The sequence below is a fragment of the Hemicordylus capensis genome, chromosome 4 (genome assembly GCF_027244095.1).
Source record: "Hemicordylus capensis ecotype Gifberg chromosome 4, rHemCap1.1.pri, whole genome shotgun sequence".
NCBI lineage: Eukaryota > Metazoa > Chordata > Lepidosauria > Squamata > Cordylidae > Hemicordylus > Hemicordylus capensis.
In genome coordinates this window covers 210,286,689-210,311,431 of record NC_069660.1, presented here as the reverse complement: position 1 = coordinate 210,311,431, position 24,743 = coordinate 210,286,689, and the positions used below count along the sequence as shown (strand labels likewise).

At 42.6% G+C, this 24,743-nt stretch overlaps 1 protein-coding gene across 8 annotated transcripts in view; it reads left to right on the top strand.

Moving 5' to 3' along the window:
* SLC35B3 (solute carrier family 35 member B3) overlaps positions 1 to 24,743 on the top strand; it is a 48,071-nt gene that overhangs the window by 19,969 nt on the left and 3,359 nt on the right. For 6 of the 8 annotated variants that reach the window (XM_053246861.1, XM_053246857.1, XM_053246858.1 and 3 more), the window contains 5 exons: positions 1,933 to 2,040; positions 10,316 to 10,413; positions 15,725 to 15,817; positions 16,243 to 16,354; positions 21,363 to 21,432. In XM_053246861.1, the coding sequence (XP_053102836.1) occupies positions 1,933 to 2,040; positions 10,316 to 10,413; positions 15,725 to 15,817; positions 16,243 to 16,354; positions 21,363 to 21,432 (481 nt within the window). The remainder of the gene's footprint in view (positions 1 to 1,932; positions 2,041 to 10,315; positions 10,414 to 15,724; positions 15,818 to 16,242; positions 16,355 to 21,362; positions 21,433 to 24,743) is intronic. The other 2 variants (XM_053246863.1, XM_053246862.1) reach the window with 2 other exon arrangements.

Here is a 24,743-nt window from a genome sequence, read left to right as displayed (position 1 = left end):
CCCCCGCCCCCCGCCCCCTTTGTATTCTTGTAGAGGCCTTTGTTATACCAAAATCCTGGATGAGTTTCTGCTAACAGCTATTAGAAATCAAAACAAAATTGCAAGCAAGACCTACAAGTAATTTGTAGACAGCATATGCTCCCCAAGGGACTTTTGTGCAGCTTGCAAAACCTTGCTAGTGAGAATCTCACGTTAAAACAAATTGTTTCTGCCTCTACAGATGCAGAGACAAGCTTCTGTGTGACTGGGAAAGTACCTGAAGCGGTTCTTGGTGTAAGAACATCTTGCCTACTCCTTGTCTAGACTGTGTCAAAAGTGTAGGCAAGTGCTAATCTTAGTACAGTCTATTCTGAACTCTGCAGAGTGTTTCTTGATTAGGTCTGTATTCCTCCATCACTCACTTGTGTGCACACACACAAATATCAGTTCAGCAGCAATAGTTATGTAATTCTCTTCTGTTGATCTACATGTGGCAGGGGAGGCAGGCAAACGAGACAACCTGTTCTTTTTTGCTTCTTTGGTGATCTCAGAGGACATGACTAGATAAGAAGTCCACAGTCCTTCCTTTCTTGTTGTTGATCTTGCTACTTCTGAGCCCCTGCATCAAAGTTTGCTGCCTGGTTAGTTATTGTTGGGTCTTTGTTGAACTTGTGGGGAGGCCCATAGTAGGAGGCTCATTGTGACAGCCTCCGAGAACCCTTGTTAGTGCTTAAATTGTTAATATTCAGGCTTAATTAACATAAACCAGAAAGTTTTATTAGTTTTCTGTTTGACTAACCAGAGATAAATCCTTCTTTTATACTGGTTAATTTGGAAAATGGGCTTCTGAACAAAACTCGTAACTTTCAGTTGCTTTCAGTAGCATTAGCTGGGCATTTGAAATTTGGCTACACTTAAGTAATGATGTGAAACCAACATAAAAAGAACATAGATACTCAGTTACTTCTTAATAATTGCTCACATACCCAGCAACTCCAACATTGAGGGAAAGTTAGTGCAAGCAACTCTCAGTACTGCTTCAGTCTCCTGAGCCTTTAAAAAGGCAGTGCTGAGGGTCAAGGGCAATGACATGGGCTGGAAACCAAATGGTGGACACCTTCCACTATCTTGGTTTCCGGGATCCTCTTTTGCCCCTGCAGCCACCCACAACTCTCTTTTTCCACTGGCTTTCCTGTGTGTGTGAGAGCTAATGAAGTTAAATCTCCATGATTAAAGTTATTTCAGAATTGAGATCCTGTGTAGCAATTTAAATGAACAATTCAGGACTTACAGTAATGCTTTATAATATTTCTAGACAATCCAGCAAGCAGCATACAGTATCTGGGCTCCTTGGAGGAAGAATGAAATATAAATGTGTTGTTTTTTTAAAATTCAAAACCCACAAAGCCAAAAATTTGGGTGGCACGCAGACTGTTATAAAATACGTTGCGAAATTTCAGTTCTAGCAGAAGATTCATATACATAATCTCTTTTAATATTGGGTGGCAGGATATTGTCTCAAAGGGTTGATGTATAAGATTACCTTAGCAGAAGCATGGTTGCCACTTCAGCAAAGCTACTTCTCACATATCTCTAGTAAATGTATACAATAGAGCATCAGTGTGGGAAGAAGAGGGGGCATTCTTGCTCCTCATGTGAGCACTGTGGGTTCCTAGGGAGGGGCTGTGTCTGTGTGGGAAACAAACGTATCACCCACCCTCTTCCACCTGTTCTCTCCGTAATAAAACTTTCTTCAGTATGGGAAACATCCATACTAAAGCAGCAGTAATGCTGATAAAATAAGGTATGTATCAGCTCAAAGAGTGTGGCAGAGGTAAAACTGGATACTTCTTATTGTGTATCTTTTGTGCTTAAGATCAAATGAAATTAAATAAATAAATATGCCATTGTACAATGTCAACTCTGGTTTTGTTTTCATTTTTTTTGGCACAGGAAAACGTTATAATCTAGCAGATGTTTCTGCTGCAATATGTATGAGCTTGGGCTTAATATGGTTTACTCTAGCTGATAGCACAATTGCACCGAATTTCAACTTAACAGGTAAAATATATGTTTTGTAGTATAATAAAAACTCAGTATTGGATAGAAACAAACATATATATATATATATATATATACACACACACACACACATACATACATACACATACACATATATATACATATACACACATACAAAAAAATAAACTTTTGTTGAAAGTAGCTGCCCGGCTGATCCACAATATTTCTGCTCACAATACTGTCATCGCACCTCTGTTGTAGCTGCATAATTTCATGTAATTGTGAAATCAAAGCAGACATGCCTATTGCTATGTCTCATGCTAAGCCTTTTGGTGCTGGCCCAGCAAATCTGAGTATTAAGAATATAGAGCCAAAAAATTTTAAAAAGTGATTCTGGTGCTTAGTATTTAGCTAATATTTAGAAACTAATCTAAATACCATACTAATTTTACTATGTGTGAGATTGAACAACTACCTGTATTTTAAGTGAGTATGTTACTGTGTTTGTATCTTCAACATTACACAGTGGCATGCTTTTTTGAAATAAGTGAACTAACCTTTTGAGCAAGTTTTTCAGCTTAGAGACAAGAATGAAATATTATAATGACTTACATAGAACATAATAGTAATAACATACAACAGGATGAATAATCCTTTGCTGCACTGTGTACTTCATGGCAGATCACAGGGTGCTTACTAAATATTTTCAAACACTGAATAGAATGGGCAATCCTTGCTTTTATAAAGCTGAGTTCATCAGAATCTAGCAGAACTTGGAAATTCAGCCTGTATGGCTTCACCACTGAGATCTAAAGGGAGTCTGATCCTCTGGGAAATTCTGCTGCATAAGTCTTACTGAAAGAATGGGAGGTCATGCACAATAGTGCTCATTTTTAGCCTACTTTACTTAAGGAAAGTAAGCTTATGAGATAATCCAACATTGTAGGTGCGTGCATCTGTCTCTCTGTCCCAACAACTTCGCAATGCCTGCACCAATATGAACCAAATTGGGTACAGCTGTAGGGACATAGGGATGCCTCAGTGGTAATGTTGTAATGTCATCCACTCCAATTCAAGATGGCAGATGTGTGAGCGTTTGAGGCTCAAGTGGGCTAACTTGTGGACTGCCTGGCCAATTTGAACCAAATTTGGTTCATTTGTAGTGAGTCACACATAGGGACACCTCAACAGCATAGTTTGATGATGTCATCCACCCCATTTCAAGATGGCAGATGTGTGAATGTTTAAAGCTGGTGGGCTAACTTGTGAGGATGGTAATTATGAATTAAGATTATAGTGAAAGGAAAGTAGGTAGATTAGTTCTTACCAGAACACCATGTTTTTATTTAAAGTGAGGCCACACATTTCAGTGCACAGTTTATTTGAATGGGGCTTATACAGAAGAACTTCCTGGTGAATTTTGCTAGTAACTCCTATAGTGTTCATATCATTTTTCCATATTAATTAAATGCCGGGGGTTGAAATAAGTACAAAGGATGACCTACCTGGAGGCTAAGGGCTATAGCAAACTGGATCCCAATGAATGATTTAAAGTGGCTGTTGGAGGAAAAACTCATCAAAAGTCCATTTCGAAAGATGTAATTTTAATTAGGAACTGAAGCAAAAACTTCAGTTAATTATGAGTTATACACACGGCTCTGTGTAGTGTGTGCCTCTTTGCATGGCTGTTCCCCATGATACACACTACTTCCATGGGGAGGCAGAGGAAAGAGATATCCATGAAATGTGTACTATTTAAGATATGTGCTGAAAACGTATGCTGTGCACAGCAAAGTTGTGACCGCACTCAAACAGTGGCTCTCTGCCAGGATATAAACATGGATAGTTTGGAACTGTTTCTTTACATTCCAGTTCATTCATTACACTAATCTATCCTCTGGTCCTCCTGGATCATGAACCTACATTTGTAGGCTCCTTGTCTCTGTTAGTCTCTTTCTATAAATGTTGAACTCCAAAGAGACTTGGTTTTGGATCCTCTTCCTCAAAGGAAGACCAGCCACACATGCAACTTCTCCCAAAATAATACAGTTTTGTATTATTTTAAATTGCATCACAGATGTAAATGTTTGTAGATGAAAATTTTAACTTTAAATGACATTTCCTGGCTTTTTGAATGCTTCACTTTCAATCAATAGACTTTTGCATGCAATGTTTCTGTTTGGAAAACTAAGAAAAGGGAGTGCTACAAAGCAGAACTGTTTGCTGAATAGCAGTGGAACTCCATGACCTTTTCAAGAGGCACACTTAATGAGGCAGGAGACTGCACTCTTTGGGGCACTGAATAGCAGAGCTGACTCCATATGTCTGTTTCAAATATATGTAACACCATCTCTTCCCTTCAGAGATTAATATTATTTTTTATTAACAATTATTTATTTGGCATACAACAAAGGATTGTACAATCATTGTACTATATTCAGACATTTACTTTCCTGAAAAATGTTGTGTATATAATATAAAGAAAACCTTTTGTTCCTAGTTCCTTAGGACAGTCAAAAATTCCTTCCTAGTTCTTAAAAGAGAAATGAATTACTGAAATAACAGCTTTCTTAAAAAGTGATCACTCCACAAATGCTTCTGTTGTCAAGCAGTAATATTTAGACTGTTTCAGTGTTTTCCTTTCTATTGAGAGGCTGTGCCATTGATACAGTCCTTTCTAAGTCCATTTTTAAATATGTTTAGTCGCCCTAATACAGCAGTCCAGCAGTATCTGGGATTTTCTAAATATGAAAAGTGTAATTCTGAAGTTGAAGGCTTTGCAGTTGAGTTGTATTCTGGCTTGCATGAGTGGAAGGAAGCTTGTGTAAAAGATTTTTCTGCTCCCTCCTTTCCACAAGAGCCTCTTGTGACCCTCAGAAGCCTATCCTGTGGGTTGGAGAACTGTGGGTTGGAATAGGATGATGTTTGACATGAGGAGCCATAGAGGAAGGGCTGTTTTGCTCCACTGAAATCAAACATAGGCACATTTCATGAATGAAGTTCTACTCTACCCAATTTTCAGCAGAACCCAGCCGCCCAAAAGATCCTGTCCTCTTCCAGATGATACCCTACCCACTTCCCTAAGGAGAGACTTTTCAGAAGGGACAGAGAACTATGGTGGGAAGGAGGGAGCAAGGAAGGTCCATTGCATGAACTTTCTTCCACTCTCACATCAGGTTACAACTCTTTGTCAAATCTGCTGAATTAAATAGCAGGTTCAGGATTCATGGGATCAGACAGGCTCTCAGTGCTCAGCACCACCGCAGTGCCTCCTATCCCAATGTTTCCTGCTTTTTCTGTGAAGCCCTTGCTTTATCTCCAGTCTTCACACCCAACTATCACAAAGCTTGTATAACTTCATCCATTTTTAACTTCACCCCTATCTGTTTCCTCCTTACTGTTACCCCTTCAGTTGTAAAGCTCCTTGGGGTAGGGACCTGTTTCTTTGCTTATGCTGCAAAGTATTGCATACATTGGTGGTAATGTGCTAATAACAATTGCCCTGCTGGATCAGGCCCAAGGCCTATCTAGTCCAGCATCCTGTTTCACACAATGGCCCACCAGATGAGTGGTGTGCCTTCACCTCTTGCTGTTGCTCCCCTGCAACTGGTATTGAGAGGCATTGTGTCTCTGAGGCTGGAGGTGGCCTATAGCCACCTGACTAGTAGCCACTGATAGACCTGTCCTCCATGAATTTGTCTAAGCCCCTTTTAAAGCCATTCAGACTAGTGGTCATCACTACATCCCATGGCAAAGAATTCCACAGATTAACTTCCTCTTGTCGATCCTAAATTTCCCGACCTTTACTGGTTCTAGTGTTGTGAGAGAAGGAGAAAAATCTCTCTCTGTCCACTCTCTCTATTTCATGCATAATTTTATACACCTCGATCATGTATGCCCTTAGTCACCTCTTCTCCAAACTGAAGAGCCCCAGATTCTGTTGCCTTGCCGCATAAAGAAGGTGCTCCAAGCCCCTGATCATTTTGGTTGCCCTCTTCTGCACCTTTTACAGTTCTACAATATTCTTCTTAAGATACGGTGACCAGAACTGCATGCAGTACTCCAAATGTGGATGCAGCATAATTTGTATAAGGGCATTATAATATTAGCATTTTTATTTTCAATTCCCTTCCTAATGATTCAAAGCATGGAATTTGCCTTTTTTAACCACTGCCACGCACTGTCGACACCATCTCATTGAAAGTATATGTGAAGTTGGGCTTTTTTGTCCCAATATGCAACACTTTACAGTTGCTTACATTGAACCGCATTTGCTATTTTGTTGCCCAGTTTAGAGAGATCTTTTTGGAGTTCCTCACGATCTCACTACCCTAGGGTAGTGGATTTCACTACCCTAAATAGTTTAGTGTCATCTACAAATTTGGCCACGTCGCTGCTTACCCCAACTTCTAGATCATTTATGAACATGTTAAAGAGTACTGGTCCCAGTACAGATCCCTATGGGACCCCACTTCTTACTTCGCTCCGTTGTAAAAACTGTCCATTTATTCCTACCCTCTGTTTCCTGTTGTTCAACCAGTTACCAATCCACACATGAATCTGTCCCTTTATCCCATGACTGCTAAGTTTTCTCAAGAGCCTTTGGTGGGGAACTTTGTCAAAAGCTTTTTTGGAAATCCAAGTATATCAACCTCATCACCCTTATTTGCACGCCTGTTGACACTCTCAAAGACTCACCCAGACACCATGCTAGTTCTCTTTTTGAAAATTGGAGTTAGCATTAGCTACTTTCCAGTCCTCTTGTACAGAGCCTGATTGTAGGGACAAGTTACATATTTTTGCTAGGAGATCAGCAATTTCACATTTCAGTTCCTTCAGAACTCTTGGGTGGGTGCCATCTGGCCCTGGCAATTTGTTAGTTTTTCGTTTTTCAGGAGTTTAGAACATCTTCCCTCATCACCTCAAATTGGCCCAGTTCTTCAGCCTCTAAACCCGAGAAGCTCAGTTCCAACGAGGGTATATGGTCAGTATCTCCCGCCGTAAAGACAGATGCAAAGAACTCATTCAACTCCTTATCCTCCTTAATAATCCCTTTCACACCCTTGTCATCTAAGAGTCCAACCGCCTGGCAAGTTTCTGCTTCTGATATTTATTTATTTATTTTACATTTATATCCCGCTCTTCCTTTGAGGAGCTCAGAGCAGTGTACGTGCTTATTTTTATCCTCACAACAACCCCGTGGGGTAGGTTAGGCTGAGAGATACGTGACTGGCCCAGAGTCACCCAGTGAGTTTCATGGTTGAATGGGGATTCTAACTCAGGTCTTCCCGGACCTAGTCCAACACTCTAACCACTATGCTGTGCTGGCTCTCTTTAAATAAGCTTTGTTATTCCCCTTGACACCTTTAGCTATATGCTCCTCAAACACTCTCTTTGCATCCCTTATTGTCTCCTTGCAATTTTTTTTTTTTTGCCAGAGTTTGTGTTCCTTCCTGTTCTCTTCATTTGGGCAGGACTTCTATTTTCTAAAGGAAGTCTTCTTCCCTTTTATAGCTTCCCTGACTCTACTTGTTAGCCACTCTGTCTTCGTCCTGAACTTGGTATACATTCCAACTTAGCTTCTATTACTGTGATTTTAAATATGTTCCATGCTTTCTGGGGTGATTCGACCCTCCTGACTATCCCTTCCACCTTCCTTTTTACCAGCCTCCTCATTTTTGAGAAGTTTCCTCTTCTGAAGTCCAGTGCATCTGTGTTGGACTTCCTTGACAATTTTCCACTCACATATAAGCCGAATGGGACCACACTGTGGTCACTGTTCCCCAGTGGTTCTGCAACTCTGACATCTCGCGCCAGGTCCTGGGCACCGATCAGGATTAAGTTCAAGGTCGCCATCTCTCTGGTAGGTTCTGCAACTAACTGTTCTAAGGCACCGTCATTTAGCATATCTAGAAATTTGGCCTCTTTTTCATCACCTGTATGTGAATTTACCCAGTCTATGTATGGGTCATTGAAGTCTCCCATTATTACCGTTCGCTCTCTCTTTGACACCTCTCTGATTTGCTTCACCAACTCCAAGTCACTCTTAGCATTTTAATCTGGAGAGCGAAAGCACGTGCCTAGTATGTAACACATTTCCTTTTGGTCCTCATATTGTCACCCATAATGATTCTGTGCGGGACTCTGGTCCTCCTAGGTTTTCTAGCTTGTTGGAATGTATTCCTTCTTTAATATACAGTGCTACTCCACCCTCCAATCCTCCCCTCCCTGTCCCTTCTGCAGAGTTTGTATAAATGATATATGATACTGTAATGTATATGCTATCACAGCAAAAATGACAATTCAGCAGTTCAGGTTGTTCTATTTTTGCCTTGGATTCTGCTTAAAAAATATGTGTTTTGAGAAAGATATTTTGCTGTGGTGCTTCTGAAATGAATGTCTGATTCTTCAGAATTCAGTTGCCTTGTTGCAGCCTCATTGCTGATCACTAAATAACATTAGATTCCCTACCTGTAGTTTAAAATCAAATGTTTGTGGAAGCATTAACATCCAAACTCATATGATTCTGAGTTGAAGCGTTTCTTGACTTGCATAATTTAATCATAATTTTAAAAAATTCACATTGTCAAGGACAAATATATTTACAAGTGACAGTTTTTCCCAAGGGACAAAACTGTTCTTTGAGGTTAAATGGAACTTGTAATTTTTGCTGATACAAATGTTATAAACGCATAAAACCGGATTGATTTTACATTGGCTTTATGAACAGTAGTATCCATATTGTGTCCATCAGACTTGGGCAAAATTGGATGTAAGGCTCTCACTACTGAAGATCTTTGTAAGCAATGCTGTGCAAAGGGATGCTGGGGATGGACTGGGCAGGGAGCGGATAAGCCGAAGAAATATGGAGCCCTAAGAATTGTTTGTTCATTAATAATGTTGACAGCAAAGAAAGCAACAGCAGATTTACTTGTACCTGGCAGGAACAATCCAAAACAGGAAGAGTGCTAAGTGTATCTTTCCAATGCCCCCTCCCCATTTGTTCTACCATAGTGGAGGTGATCTGTTAAGAGGGACTATTGCTTTACACACATATGTGTGTGGGGTGTAGTTTCTGTTTTGTTTTTCACAATTGCCCTTAAAAGCTACTTAAAGTAAAGTGTGCCACCAAGTTGATTTTGACTCCTGGCTCCCACAGAGCCCTGTGGTTTTCTTTTGGTAGTATACAGGAGGGGTTTACCGTTGCTTCCTCCCATGCAGTATGAGATGATGACTTTCAGCATCTTCCTATATCGCTGCTGCCCGATATAGGTGTTACCAGCGGGGATTCAAACTGGCAACCTTCTGCTTGTTAGTCAAGCATTTCCCCACTATGCCATTAGGTGGCTTAAAAGCTACTTACGACTTGCATTATATGTAAGATCTACCTCTGCAGAGATTAAGATTATGCAGAGAAAGAGAGAATGCCTAATGAACGGGTTTTAGAAATTGCCAGTAAGCCTAAATCCACATAATCACATGACTAGTTGTACACACCCAAAGGAGCACTGGTCTTGTGTTTCCTAAACAGCCATCGACACTGCAAGCCGCTTTTGAAACTGAAGGGAGTTTGAAAAGCAGCTTGTGATGTTCCATTGGGTAGGCCTAATCTGCCTGCTTAAGGTTGCTCTTTGTATCTCAATTACAGTATTTAGCAGGACAGACTAAAAGCCTAAGTCCTGTGGCCCTCATCCTGAATAATGAAGTGCCAGTGCTTCATGAGATGTGCCAGTGTTGCTGATGAGTTTGAGACTAACACACTGCTGGTGCGGGTGTGATGGGGGTATGGATTTCGTTGACCTAGACCTTTCCCCCAAACCCTCTATGCTGCATGAATTTTTTCCCCCCAATTGAACATTCCCCTCCACCTCCATCCCCACCCTGCACTTGAGTGCCAGTGCTGCATTAGTCAAGCCGTCAGCAGCTCCAGCACATCTCTGCTTCTTTAGTTAGGCCATTGACATCTACTTGCACATTGCTTTTTGTTTTATTAAATAAGCTTAAGGTTTGAGATGGGAGTTTTTGTTGCAATTGAGGGAGACAGAATAAATGCTGTATTTCAGATTTTAGAGAGAGAATTTTAAAAAGCTGGTCAGGATTTATGATGTCCACATCCGCAATATTAAAGGTGGTCCCTTGGTAACGGCTTTAGGTGCACTTTTAATTAGTTTTCTATTCATTTTGAGAATGAATTTTGTCTAATAAAAAATTTAATTTCTAATTTGATTTTGGGTGTACATGTTGCTTTTTATAAGCGGTTGCTTTTTATATGCTAATTTGAAATCTGTATTTTTATTTTTCTGATTACTTGAAGGTGTGGTCCTTATATCCCTTGCCCTCTGTGCAGATGCAGTTATAGGAAATGTACAGGAAAAAGCAATGAAGTTGCACAATGGATCAAACTCTGAAATGGTAAATGCCCCATTCTGTGCAGTCATTCATTTGATTAGGAGCCATGGGATAGAATTTTGTTCCAGTTCTGCCTTCCATTTTAAGCCAGGTTACTGTGATTACACATATGATGATATAGGGAAATTCTGATTGTTTGTAGTAGGAATAGTTTGTGACTGGCCAAAGACCACTGAAAATAATCAAACTTTTTTTTTAATGCATCCATTTAAAATAGGGCTTTTGTAAAAACAAAATCAGTATTACAAGGATTTCATCATTGATAGTAGTCTGCAAGATAGTCTGCAATTATATGACATTCCCAAATATGTCAGGTATACCAGGTCAGGTACTCAAATTCAGCACAATTGATACCCAGAAGGCACATACAAGCTAATATAATCTCTCTGCTGATTCTAGCTAAACCAAATGGCATTCCTAGCTCTACCAGCATCAGCAAGGGGGTGCCCTATCTATAACTTTTGCACAAAATGAGAATGGTAATAGATCTCTCTTTAATTCAACACTTTCTCAGCCATTTCTGTCTTAGCACTAAACAAGGCAGAAGGGAAACTCTTTATCATTAATTGTGCTACTTCAAATAAATGATTTGAACTTCATAGCCTACATGTATATTTTTATTATATATATATTATATAAATATACACACACACATACACACACTAGCCAACCCCACACAAAGCATCTGTGCGGCGCTTTGGGGCCGGCTGTTTCCCCCTCCCTCTTCCTCCTGCCCCGGTCTCTCCTCTCTTCCCCTTCCCTCCAGCCCACGCACTCTCCAGCCCTCCTACCCTCCTGTTCCTCCCCCCACACAGAGCCATGGCGGGCGGCCAAGAAGGGCCCCGCCGCCGCCATTTTTCTTCCTCCCGCTGCCAGCCGCCACCTTTCTCCCCCCCGTCCACTGCTGCCTTTCTCTCCCCCCTGCCGCCCCCCGCCCCCTCCTCCTCAGTCCCCACTTCGGAACTCTTGCAGCATGTTCCACTGCCAAATCCTGAGTATGCATGTCCCAAGGCACGCATGTCGCACTCACCCTCTTTGGCGCCCGGACAGGGCCAGTCCTTCCCACTGCCTCCCAGCCCAGGCTACAGTTGAGACGGCCCTTCCTTACAACGGCCGTGCCAACCGTGCCCAGCCAATCAGGCAGCTCCGCTGGCCAAACGGAGCTCAGCCAATCAGGAGACTCCACCGGCCAAACAGAGCTCAGCCAATCAGGTGCCTCCCTCACCAGCACGCATTGCCTTGCCACATCCCCATGCTGGCTGGCTAAGAGAATTAATTATCTATATACTTATTTCTTGTACACGGGCCATGCGCGGTGACGTGGTAGGAAGAAGGTGATTGGCTGAGTTTGCAAGCAGAAGCACCTGATTGGGCATTGGGGATTCCATATGCAGAGTTTGCAAGCAGAAGCACCTGATTGGGCAGTGGGGATTCCATATGCAGTTAGGGAGAAGGAGCCTGTGGGAGCAGAAGCACCATGGTGACTGGGCAGTGGGGATTCCCTTTGCAAATAAGGAGGAGGGGCCTGTGATGGTTAAGGTCAGTTGGAATGCAGCTGTTACTGGTCAGAAGATGTTCTGGATATAAAAGGATAGCAGGCAGGGGTCTGCAAAAAGACAGGTCGTGAGGGAGGAAAGAGCCCCTTCAGGAGAAGGAGGATGCCATTGTGTAAATGAACAAAATCTGTTAACTCAGGGAGGGAGGAAGAAAAAACATGAAGGGCGGGGGAAGAAAGAGTGGAGAAGAGTGAGTGGAGGAGAGAGAAAGAGAAAAAGAAGGGAGATAGATAGATAGATAGGTAGATATAAAATAAAAGAAAGAAAGAGAGACAGAAGGAAGGGCAAGGGACGGGCCTGAGCCTGGCAGCAGCCTGGGGGGGGGAGCAGGCGGGCGGTGGGGAGTGGGCGGGCGGTGGTGGGGAGCGGGTGGTGGGGGAGCGAGCGCAGGGGCGGGCGGGGGAGCGCGCGCGGGGGCATGCGACGGGGGGAGCGAGCGAGCACGGGCGGGCAGCGGGGGATGTCACAGGCTCAGTACACAATTGCACAGATGCTCTGTGTGGGGTCAGCTAGTAAAGATATAAAAGGCTTAGGTGGTCCATGGCAGATGGTGCGTGGTAAGCCCCACCCACACAGTGCTTTACCAATTGGAGGTAACAGAATAGAAGCAATGTGATTGGGCAATGGGAATTCCACATGCAGATAAGGAAGAGGAGCCTGTGATGGTTAAGATCAGTTGGAATGCAGTTGTTACTGGTGAGAAGATTGTAAAAGAGAGAAGGATCTGCATATATATAAAAGGATAGTGGGCAGGGGTCTGCAAAGAGAGGGGTTGTGAGGGAGGAAAGAGCCCTTTCAGGAAAAGGGGGCTGCCATTGTGTTGATTAGATGAGGAAACAAGATCTGTTTACTCAGGAATGGAGGGAGGAAGAAAGAGATAAAGAAAAAGAGGACGGAAAGAAAGAGAGGGGAAGAGCGAGCGGAGGAGAGAGAAAAGGAAGGGAGGGGAAGAGGGAAAGAAGGAAGGGCCAGAAACAGGCCTGGGCCTGTCAGCAGCCTGAGGGGAACAAGTGGCCATAGGGGCAGTGAGGAAGGGCCCAGTCAACTGTCGCCGCTGCTGGGAGTTACAGAGGCCATTGGCGGAGGCAGGCAGGCAAGGAACGGGCTGAGTCTGTCAGTGCCTTGAGGGGCATGAGCAGCCATGCTGGCGGCAGTGAGGAAGGGCCCAGTCAACTGCTGCTGCTACTCCTGTGGGGATTAGCAGCGAGCGGTGCTTGGGTGAGGGTGGAGAAGTCTCGGGTTAGGGGGCTGCAGCTTGGCTAACTGGTACTGGCAATGCTGCAGCCGCGAACAAGAGGTGTGAGGGGGATGGAGCAACAGGAAGGAGGAGCAACAAAAAGGGGTGAGGGGGATGGAAGCAATGGGATGGAGGAGGAGCAGGAACGCAGCTCAGGTGAGAGTGGAGAGAACTCTGAGGTGAGAGGGCTGTGGCGGGGGATGAGGGGAGCAATCAAGTACTATTGCTCAGATGCTCTGCGTGGGTTAAGCTAGCATACATGTAATCAGTGAATTATTTTTATTTTAAAAGTAATATTGTTAGTCCAAGTGCAACACGTTGCTTTCTGACATTGTATTTCTGGATATGAACAAAAATAATGTTCTGTAATGACTCTACAGTCAAACAATGTAAAGGCTGCATAGTCCATTATAGCACATAATTGTCATGAGAGCCAGCGTGGTGTAGTGGTTAGAGTGCTGGACTAGGACCGGGGAGACCCAAGTTCAAATCCCCATTCAGCCATGAAACTAGCTGGGTGACTCAGGGCCAGTCACTTCTCTCTCAGCCTAGCCTACTTCACAGGGCTGTTGTGACAGAGAAACTTAAGTATGTAGTACACCGCTCTGGGCTCCTTGGAGGAACAGTGGGATATAAATGTAATAATAATGATGATGATGATGATGATGATGATGATGATGAATGGTAAAGTAAGGTGGTGCTCAGTCACAGACACATACACCCATTAAGTGAGATCTGTGGGTAGCAGTGCTCTTGCATCTTGCATTGAAAAGCTCATGCTTATACAAAAATTTAAAATGCAATTTTCAAAAATAGGAATTGTGCACTTATAATATTGAAATCACAAAGCATGATCCAACTAAAGTTAAAAACATTGTGTCACAGTGATTTTAATAGGAGACATATAAGAATGTATTGAACCCTTTCATGAAATCAGTGAAACTTAGGAGTAGTTAACTATGGCTGAATCGTGCCTACGATATACCATACATGTATATGGAGCAATTAATAGGCAAATAGGAAGGGTTATAAACTGAGCTTCCTTACTAGCATGCTGCAGTGAGGGCCAAATGCCACATTATGCAAAGCTCAGTGACTTAAACCTTTTCCCCATATGCTGTTCTCCCAATTAAAATCCCACACATTCACTGCTATTTGTTGTGTGGGCAAGAAAGTATAGGTACCAGCATTTCCTCCTCTGCAGGACAAACAGAATAACTATGAGAGGAGTGAGATTTTGATAAAACAACATGGAGGGGAAAGTTAAACACCCTGTTCCCTCCAGAACTTCTGCTCCAGTAAAATATGCAGCTCCTAGGGATGACATTCCTTGGAAAAAAGAAAACTTTGGGAATCATGAATTTCCTGTGTTTGCAAAATAAACTTTAAGGTAAAATATGTATGAATTCAAAATACTAGTGTATTCTTCACAATGTAACATTTAAACAGTGTAACATGTAATTCACCATGTAACAAGTCAAAAATACTTAAAGAGAAAGACCTTAACAAAAGATTTTAGCTTTTATGGAGTGATGGCTAGGATGTCTAACATTTCAGGCAGGGCCAAGCAACATAATCACCATTTTATCTCATGATAACTATAACTATTGGGTTACGGCTTGGTTCTGTGAAATGGCAGATCAGCTCACAAGCTGTCACCTTGCAACTAAGTACATTAATTCCCAGTTGAGGCAGACTAATCAAGTTAGACCCTTGGAAAGAATATCAGTCAGTTGTGTGAATTGGCCTGCATTTTGCACCACACATTCACATGACCAGCCAACAGGGCTATCCCACCCCCCAAGGTAGGGCTGGTCATGTGCAGCACTGGGATCACTTCCAATCCCACTGCTCCTCTCCAAAGGTAGCCCTGCTTTGAAACTTGGGATAAAAGTGAGGTAGGAGGATGAGCACATGCCTCCTACATAACTCCGATTGTGTGGGTGCTCGGGCTGTTTGCAGCTGCTCCCAGGCTGCCAGCAGCCATATTTACCATATAGGCCAAGGGAAGGAGTGACCTGACAGCAGGCAAATTCCGCTGTCTGTCAGCCCAGTTTCCTTCCCCCGTCTCCCACTCGCTGCACCATTCGTCTCTTTAGGCTCCAGTCATGTGAGGGAAGGCAGGTAAATGTCTCTTTAAACAAAACAAAACAAAAACCTGCAATCAGTTGCAGGCAAACAGTCCTCCACACAAGGAGTGGGAACAAGCCCCATGCTCATGGCTTCCTCTTCCTGACAAGTGCACGATTTACTATGTCACTTGCTCTTTTGATCAAATCATAGTTTACTGTTGCATCTCAACATGGCAAACTAAGGTTTGCTCAAAATAAGTGATTTGTTAAACCACCTGAGCAAGAGGAGTAGGGAGTACACAAGCACAAGGATAAATTCTGATCCATTGCACTGTGGGTTTGGAGGATCATCTGAATGATGATCCTGTATATATTCACAAAGCACATGATTTTATAACCTTTTGATAATGTAATGAGATTAAAATAATTTGTTTTTGTAACTGTTCCAGGTTTTGTATTCCTATTCAATAGGTTTTCTGTACATTTTATTGGGACTGACATGCACTAGTGGCTTAACCCCTGCAGTAACATTTTGCTCAAAGGTAAAACGTGTTCATTTTTTTCAATTTAAAAAGTGTAAAGTTTTTCATTTATGGCTGCTTGTTTGATCAAATTATATTTAATAGTGTTTTCATTCTTAGCATAGCTTGAATATTACATGCATTTAAAACAAGAAAAGCAAATTGTACAATTCATAAACTAATACTCTTTGTTTAGCCTGAAAACTCTTACATATACCTAACCCCATCAGAAACCACTTTTATTCTATTTGAAAAGAAAGGAGTGATTTTTTTTTAAAAAAATCATTATTACTTTCTCTATTATTCTATCAAAATTAAATAAAATCTTTGAACGCTTTGAGCTTTTTTTCTTTCATTCAAGCAACTGATTAAATAAGTTTATTTCATTTTACAATACCTCAGGGTTTGTTTTGCATTTCCTAATAAACTTCTTGTTGTTCTTGTAGCATCCAGTTCAGACATATGGTTATGCATTCTTGTTTTCCTTGACTGGATATTTTGGAATCTCCTTTGTTCTGGCTTTGATTAAAATCTTTGGAGCACTTTTGGCAGTAACAGGTATTGCATAGCTCATATTTTCATATAATAAAATCCCATTTTGGGGTAAAGCTTTTAAATTATTTGTAGTCTAACTCTGTGAATAGTTTTCTGGATGTATGCGGTGAAGTGCAGTGTATTTTAGAAGCATACAGCTTCTTTGTTTTGATCCAGTGCTTCCACCTACAAAGGCTGTTTGCACAAATTTAGATCATTGGTGCAGAGGTAAATGTCACCTTCCACACATTTGCAATTCAGAAATGAACACCAGAATATATATTATATGGAAAAGAAATGTGTAAAAACAAATGAGGTAGAGAAAAAGAAATGATCAAATAGAAAACCTCCAGGCTCCTTAACCATAAATTTATTCCCTTAGAAAGTCTTTATCTGGTTTTATTTTTCATATTTTAACAGGATTACAATTACATATGGTCAGGAAGGTTGTACATTCAGCAACATTAAAACAGATGATATTCACCACTCAATTAATAACCAAAAACAAATGTATTTTCAGAATGAACATATTGAAATAATTCACAGATGCACACATCCTTAATACAATCATTAATCTTAAAAAGAGGGGTCAGGGCAAGAAGCTTTAGAAGGATATTTGGTAAATCAGGAAAGTTTTTTTTTCAGGAAAGTTGCATTAGTTTGCTAGGTGTTTCCAAGAACCTTCCCCTTTTTAGCACACTGCAGTTGGAGAGGAATCGGGTAACCCACAACTGTCCACACAGCCAGTTGTCCTTGTAGCCACCAGTTGCACAGCTTGGTCATTTAGCCCCTACCTCATATTCCAGAGAAGATATATTAAACTAGCTGGGCCGGATGCACAGCATCTTGCACCTCCACCAGCCCGCCCGGCCTGCTTCTCCCCCCACCCAGCCACGATTTCTGTCCCGCCTTCAAGCTGTCCCATCCCCTCCTGACTGCCACCGCCTCCCGGCAGCCATTTTCTCCTATCCTCGTCGCTAGTCCGGCAGCTGCTTGCGGACTCTCGCGAGAGCTGCCATACCTGGAATTAGCGACGGGTACGCCTAGGAGAAATAAATATGTAGATGTCTCTGTCTTATTTTTCAGTTAACCTGAAGTACAAGAATTTTGTACAGTCTTGGTCCTCGGCCTTTCCTGGCACCAGCATTATAGTCAGACAAACCTGAGGAGGAGTTTGTGGACCAGGACAATGTGGAAGCTTAAGCAACAGACCAGTCCTGAAGTCTAATCCAAAAGCTATTGCAATGGTCTTGACTCATGCCCACAACAACTGTACACCTGTATAGGAGTTTAAATGGCAAGCAGGGCAGAGCTGCATTTAGTTAGCAGAGGATGCTTTATCAGCATTTAGCTAGCAGACGATGTTGTGTCAACTGCAGCAGCACAAGTTTCATCTTTATATCATAGCATCTAAAGTGGCCTCATGGGATTTGGTTACCTAATTGTCAGCCTTCATCAAGTCTTGCTGTTAGGCAGATAAAAATGAAGTACAGTATTTCCAGATCCTTTTTTCAACAGAGAGATGAACAGTTTTCTCATTCATAGTCAAAGCCCAGGTTCTAGTTTCAGTTCCAGCAACAAACACCTGGGTGACCTTGGACAAATCATTTCACCTTCGTATGCCTCCATTTTTCACTTTTAAAATGGAAATAAAATATTTAACACATCCATAAAGAAGTGCTTTGGCTATCCGTTGTGGGCGGGGGGGGGGGGGTAAGTTCTGTGTTACTGCTGCGTATTATTTCATTGCAGGGGATTGTGGCAGAATGAGACAGATATATGGTATGGTGAAAGGCTGATAAGAGGGTCCTATAAAAGGCTTCATAACTACAAAATCTTCTGTTAAGACAGAAGAGTGACAGGCAGCCTGAGCAACATAATTTGCTGACATTGTTGTGCCTGCAGGGGTATTCCCCCGTGAAGTCTGCCTAGTTGTGTAAATGCCTGAAGGTGTTACGGACAAAGAGGTTACTGTGGGCTGGAGCTGTAGTAACCAGTCAGCATACTGCAGTATTTATTAGGACAGGCACTCACTTAAGTAAACTGATTAATCATCACCTATTGCCAGAATATAGACACCATTTTGAGAAATGGAAGGAAGAGTGGAAATCTGCAGTAAACAAACCGTATCACTCATTTTTTACATTCTCATGTTTATGCCCTATTGCAATAGCACACCAGAACCAAAATAAGTATTAAAAATGAGATGTGACTTTAATTGACCTCACTGATTTAAAAAAATTCCCTTTGACTAAAACTGGTCCCTTGCTGATTAATCAGCTAAAGCTTTAGTTGATTAAATCTGTCAATTAAAGCTAACAGTCCAAGTATTTATGCACATAGGAACAAGGGATTTTTTGCAATTACTATTTTGGTCTAGCCTCTCTGATTCCTTCTCCTTGTCATCACACCCCTTGGTGAACATGCACTAGCACCTTCACTGTATACAAATGCCAGCTGAGGAATCCTGGCCTGCTCTGCCATTAAAGGTCTTCACCAACATTGTCTTGGATCCAGAGAACCACATGTGGGGTGAAATGGGGCTTTCTCGCCCCCTTCTCTGCCCTGCAGTCCTGTGTACCCCCGAAATCCCATTTCCCCTTTGCACGGGGAGAAGTACCATTACACTCAAGCAAATGCTAGTTAGATTACAGTTCTGGATTAAGAAGATTCTCTATTTTTAAACAATGAGGCTGTTCATACAACCAGAAACTGGACAGGACAAGTGTCCTACCCAGGTCTGGGAGTTGTACATGCTGTTGTAGAAGACAGGTGGCTAAGACAGCGCCATCCTACCCAGCTTTTCTACCCAGCATTTGACCAAAGTAGGAGGAAAAGCTGTCCCACCCAGCTCCTGTCTCCCACACAGTCACTTCTCCCTCCTCCTACCTAGTTGTTTGTTCTCACAGAACCAAAAATTGAGAGCACAAACAGATCCCAAATCTGGGTAGGACACTTGTCCTACCCAGGTTCCGGTTGTGTGAACAGCTTTAGTATATTGTAACCTTTAAAAAAAAAAAAAGGTCAGCAGCTTTTGTTGTTGCGCAAATAAATCTTGGTGGAAAGAACTGTTTGGAAATCAATATGTGCATAGCATTGCCAATTTGTCAGCTTGTAGATGTTTGTAAACTTACTATTGGAATAAATTTACCTCAGTATTTTGGCCATACTTGTGTTCAGACGAGGTTGCTTTTTAAAAAGGTTGCACTTTACTTTTACTTACTTATTTGATTTCTATACCGCCCTTCCAAAAATGGCTCAGGGCGGTTTACACAGAGAAACAACAAACAAATAAACAGACAAGATAGATCCCTGTCCCCAAAGGGCTCACAATCTAAAAAGAAACATAAAATAGACACCAGCAACAGCCACTGGAAGTACTGTGCTGGGGGTGGATAGGGCCAGTTACTCTCCCCCTGCTAAATAAAGAGAATCACCACATTAAAAGGTGCCTCTTTGCCACGTTAGCAGGGGTTGTGAAGTAACCTCCATGTGGCCCCTAATCCCGAGAAGCTAAATTATAAATCCCATTGAAAATAAGAAGACAGCTGTTAATTGAATCCCATTTAATCTCATGTGAGGGACTCACTTGCAACTAACTTTTTCTGTGTTTGTTACAGCATGAGCTTTCATGGACCAGAGCCTAGGGATGTGTGAACCAGTTCAAATTGGTTCGGGACCAAACTGAACCAATTGGGCCAGTTAGGGTCTGGCTCAGAGCCATGAACCAGCATTCAAAGGGGAATCCAGCAAGGAAAGTACTTACTACAGCCGCCGGCGGTGCCAGTGCGGGGTGAAAGCAGTGGTGGTTTCCCTGACCCCTGCCGGCCTCTCCACCCCCAGTGTCCAGGGCTGGCTCAGACCCAGTTCGGGCCCTGCACATGCATTACCTCTGCACATGCACATTGGCCATTTGTATGACCCAGGTCATGCAAATGCCTAGTGTACATGTGCAGAGCTCAAATAAATGGCCTACATACACACACGCAGAGGAATAAAATGGGGTGAAGAAGGCCTGAATTGGGCCCAAGCTGGCCCTGGACACTGGGGAGGAGAAGGCTGATAAAGGATTGGGGTAGCTGCTGCCCCCTCCCCGAGGCCGCTGCTGCCAGCACCACCTGCAGCCATAGTGATTCCTTTCGTTTTGGACCACTTTTAGTAACACTTTTAAACGCCCCGCTCCTGCTGCCCCTTTACCAGTAACGGGGAATCCTTGCCGGATTCCCCTTTGCTGGTAGGGCTCCGAACTGATTCAGATTCAGACTGAACCAGGTTCAAGTCCAGAGGGAGGCAAAACCAAGCCAATCTGGCCCGATATGAATCCAGTTTGGATTTGAACTGAGCCAGGGAAACCTGTTTTGTGCACACCCCTACCAGAGCCCATTTCATCAGACGCATCTGATAAAGTGAATTCTAGTCCACAAAAGCTTATACTGTAATAAATGTGTAAGTAATCTTTAAGGAAAGCTACCTAATGGCACAGCGGGGAAATAACTTGCCTAGTGAGCAAGAGGTTGCCGGTTTGAATCCCCGCTGGTATTTTCCCCAGACTATGGGAAACACCTATATCGGGCAGCAGCAATATAGGAAGATGCTGAAAAGCATAGTCTCACACTGTGCAGGAGATGGCAATGGTAAACCCCTCCTGAATTCTACCAAAGACAAGCACAGGGCTCTGTGGCCGCCAGGAGTCAACACCTTTAATCTCTAAGGAGCCACAGGACTTTGTTTTTGTGGTACCACACTCATATAGCTTTCCCTCTAGAAGTTGGAGAACCACAATGTTAGTCTCTTGATATGCGCACAGAGAGGCTGGGGCTATTTTTGTTTGTTTGTTTGTTTATACCGCCTTTCATTAAAACAATCTCAAGATGGTTTACAAAACATTTTAAACAATATAAAATTATTAAACAGTTAAACAATAAAAATATTAAATTGGAAATTCTCTGTTTAATTGTCTTCTTTGTATGTATTTTGGTGCATTAAAACAGTACATTGAATATACAGCAATTTATGTGTTTTTTCTCTGCAGTAACAACAGGAAGAAAAGCAATGACAATTGTACTTTCTTTTTTGTTCTTTGCAAAGCCATTCACATTCCAGTAAGTATTGGTCATATTTCTATATTTTAAGAATTTGAATATACTTGAAATTAATATAAATCATTCACCAAACAATCTTTAATATCACTCTAGCTAAGAAACTGGCAACGTATATCCCATCTGCAAGTCGCAGTCTGCTCTGTTCAGTATATAGACACACACTGAGCAACTTCTGCTCAGTGTAGGAATTTCTTGAAATAGCAGTTTTCTTCACACTGGTCACTTGTCAACTCTGTCTTCGTTTTACTTTATCCCTCTACTTGCAGCATTTACACCAGCTGTACAGGATTGGGGAGAGGGAGGGGGAGGGGGTTTCTCAGGAATTAGATCCACGAGGAAGCCTAGTGAGTGTCTGCATTAGGATTATAACAACATAAGAACAGCCCTGCTGGATCAGGCCCAAGGCCTATCTAGTCCAGCATCCTGTTTCACATAGTGGCCCACCAGATGCCTCTGGGAAGCTCACAGACAAGAGTTGAGGGCATGCCTTCTCTCCTGCTGCTACTCCCCTGCAACTGGGATTTAGAAACATCCTGCCTCCAAGGTTGGAGGTGGCCTATAGCCCTCAGACTAGTAGCCATTGATAGACCTCTCCTCCATGAACCCCTCTTAAAGCCACCCAGGCTGTTGGCTGTCACCACATCTTGTGACAGTGAATTCCATAGGTTGAGTATGCGTTATGTGAAGTCCTTTTGTCGGTCCTAAATTTCTTGGTAATTAGTTTCATGGGATTAGCCCTGGTTCTAGTGTTATGAGAGAAGGAGAAAAAATTCTCTCTTATCAAGTTTTTCTATACCATGCATGATTTTATAGTTCTGTTGTGTCTCCTCTTAGTTGTTTTTTTTCTAAACTAAAAAGCCCTAGGTGTTGTAGCCTTGCAGAAGAAGAAGATACTCTAGGCCAGGGGTGGGGAACCTTGGCCCTCCAGCTGTTGTTGAACTACAACTCCCATCACCCCCAGCCACAATTCTTGGGCTGGGGATGGTGGGAGTTGTAGTTCAAAAACAGCTGGAGGGCCAAGGTTCCCCACCCCTGCTCTAGGCCCTGATCATCTTATTTGCCCTCTTCTGTACCTTTTACAGTTCTACAATATCCCTCTTAAGATACGGTGACCAGAACTGTATGCAGTACTCCAAATGTGGCTGCACCATAGTTTTGTATAAGGGCATTATAATATTAGCAGTTTTGTTTTCAAACCCCTTCCTAATGATCCATACCATGGAATTGGCATTTTTCACAGCTGCCTCACATTGAGTAGACACTTTCAACAAGCTGTCCACCACGACCCCAAGATCCCTCTCCTGATCGGTCATTCCCCAACAGCATATATGTGAAGCTGAGTTTTTTTACCCCAATATGCATCACTTTACATGTATTTATTTATTTTGTTAAATTTTTATACCACCCCATCCAAAGGCTCTTGGAGGTTACTATTCTTTTGCCCACTCACCCAGGTCCTTATTTATTTATTTATTGCATTTATATACCACCCCATTCAAATGGCTCTGGGTGGTGCATAACAAAAATAAAACCCACAGATCAATCCTTTTAAAAACAATCATTACAGAACAGTTTAAAAACAGCATAAAACCATTAACAATTAAAACATGTAAAACAGTTTAAAAACCCTTGAAGGCCAGGTCAAACAGATAGGTTTTAAGGGTTCTCCTGAAGGCCTTGAACTCAAACTACGGATTTCTGCCGGAAGTTCATTCCATAGCCCAAGAGCAGCTACAGAGAAGGCCCACCTTTGAGTTGCCACCAGACGGACCTCCTCAGATGACCTTAACATGTGGTGGGGATCATGCAGAAGAAGGCGCTCTCTAAAGTAACCCAGACCTAAGCCGTTCAGGACTTTAAAATAATAACCAGCACTTTGTATTTTGCCCAGAAACATATTGGCAGCCAATGCAACTGTTTTAAGACAGGCATAATATGGTCTTTATGGGTTACCCCACAGACCAGTCTGGGTGCCACATTTTGAACTAACTGAAGTTTCTGAACTACGTACAAAGGCAGCCCCACATAGAGGGCATTGCAATAGTCAAGCCTGGGGGTTACAGCTAATGCACCACTATTTTGAGGTTGTCCTCTTCAAGGAATGGATGCAGCTGTCGAATCAGCCGAAGCTGGCAGAAAGCACTCCTGGCCATAGCTTCCACCTGACTTTATAGATAGAGTTTATTTAAATTCAGTCATTTGACCAGCATAAAGCCTCCACCTGAGAAACCAGGGTGAGGTCTGGGTCCAGGAGTACTCCCAAGCTGCATACCTGTTCCATGGGGGGCGGGGGGTAACCTCATCTAGCACAAGAAGATCTAACATTCCTCAAACTCTGATCTCCTACAATGAGCACCTCCGTCTTGCTTGGATTTAGTTTCAGTTGGTTATCCCTCATCTAACCCATTACTGCCATTAGGCAGGCATTTAGGGAATGAATGCCATTTCCTGATGATGAGGACAAGAAGTAGATTTGGGTGACATCAGCATACTGATAACACCCTGCACCAAATCTCCTGATGACTTCACCCAGCATTTTCATGTAGATATTAAAAAGCATTGGTGACAGAATGGAGCGCTGACCATATAACAGTTCCTGTTTTGAGAAGCAACTGTCACCAAGCTCCACCATCTGGAATCTACCTGAGCAATAGGAGCAGAACCACTGCAAAGCATTGCCCCCTATCCTCAACTCTACATGATCCAGAAAGATACCATGGTTGATGGTATCAAACGCCACTGAGAGATCCAAAAGAACCAGCAGAGTCACACTCCCTCTGTTGATTCCCCGGTAAAGGTCATCCATCAGGCCGACCAAGGCTGTATCAACCCCATAGGCTGTTCTAAAGCCAATTTGAAATGGGTCTAGCTAATCGGTTTCCTCCAAAACTGCCTGGACGTGGTCGGCCACTTCCTTCTCAATCACCTTGTCAAACTAAGTGAGATTGGAGACTGACCTAATCCATCACTAAGGGATCCAGGGATGGCTTCTTAAGAAGCGGTCTAACCATCACCTCCTTCAAACAAGGAAGCACCCTACCCTCCCTCAGCAATGCATTTATGATATTAACTAAGCCACCTCCAACAATTTCCCTACTAGATAGAAGCAGCCAAGTTGGGCAAGGATCCAGAGAACAGGTGGTAGGCCACACCACCCCAAGCAGCTTGTCCACATCCTCAGGAGTCACAGATTGAAACTGTTCCAATCTAACACCTCAAGAGGGATTGCTGGACACCGCCTTCATAGACTTTACCGAAATCGTGGAGTTCAAATTGGCCCAAATACAGGAGATTTTATTGGGGGGGACCCC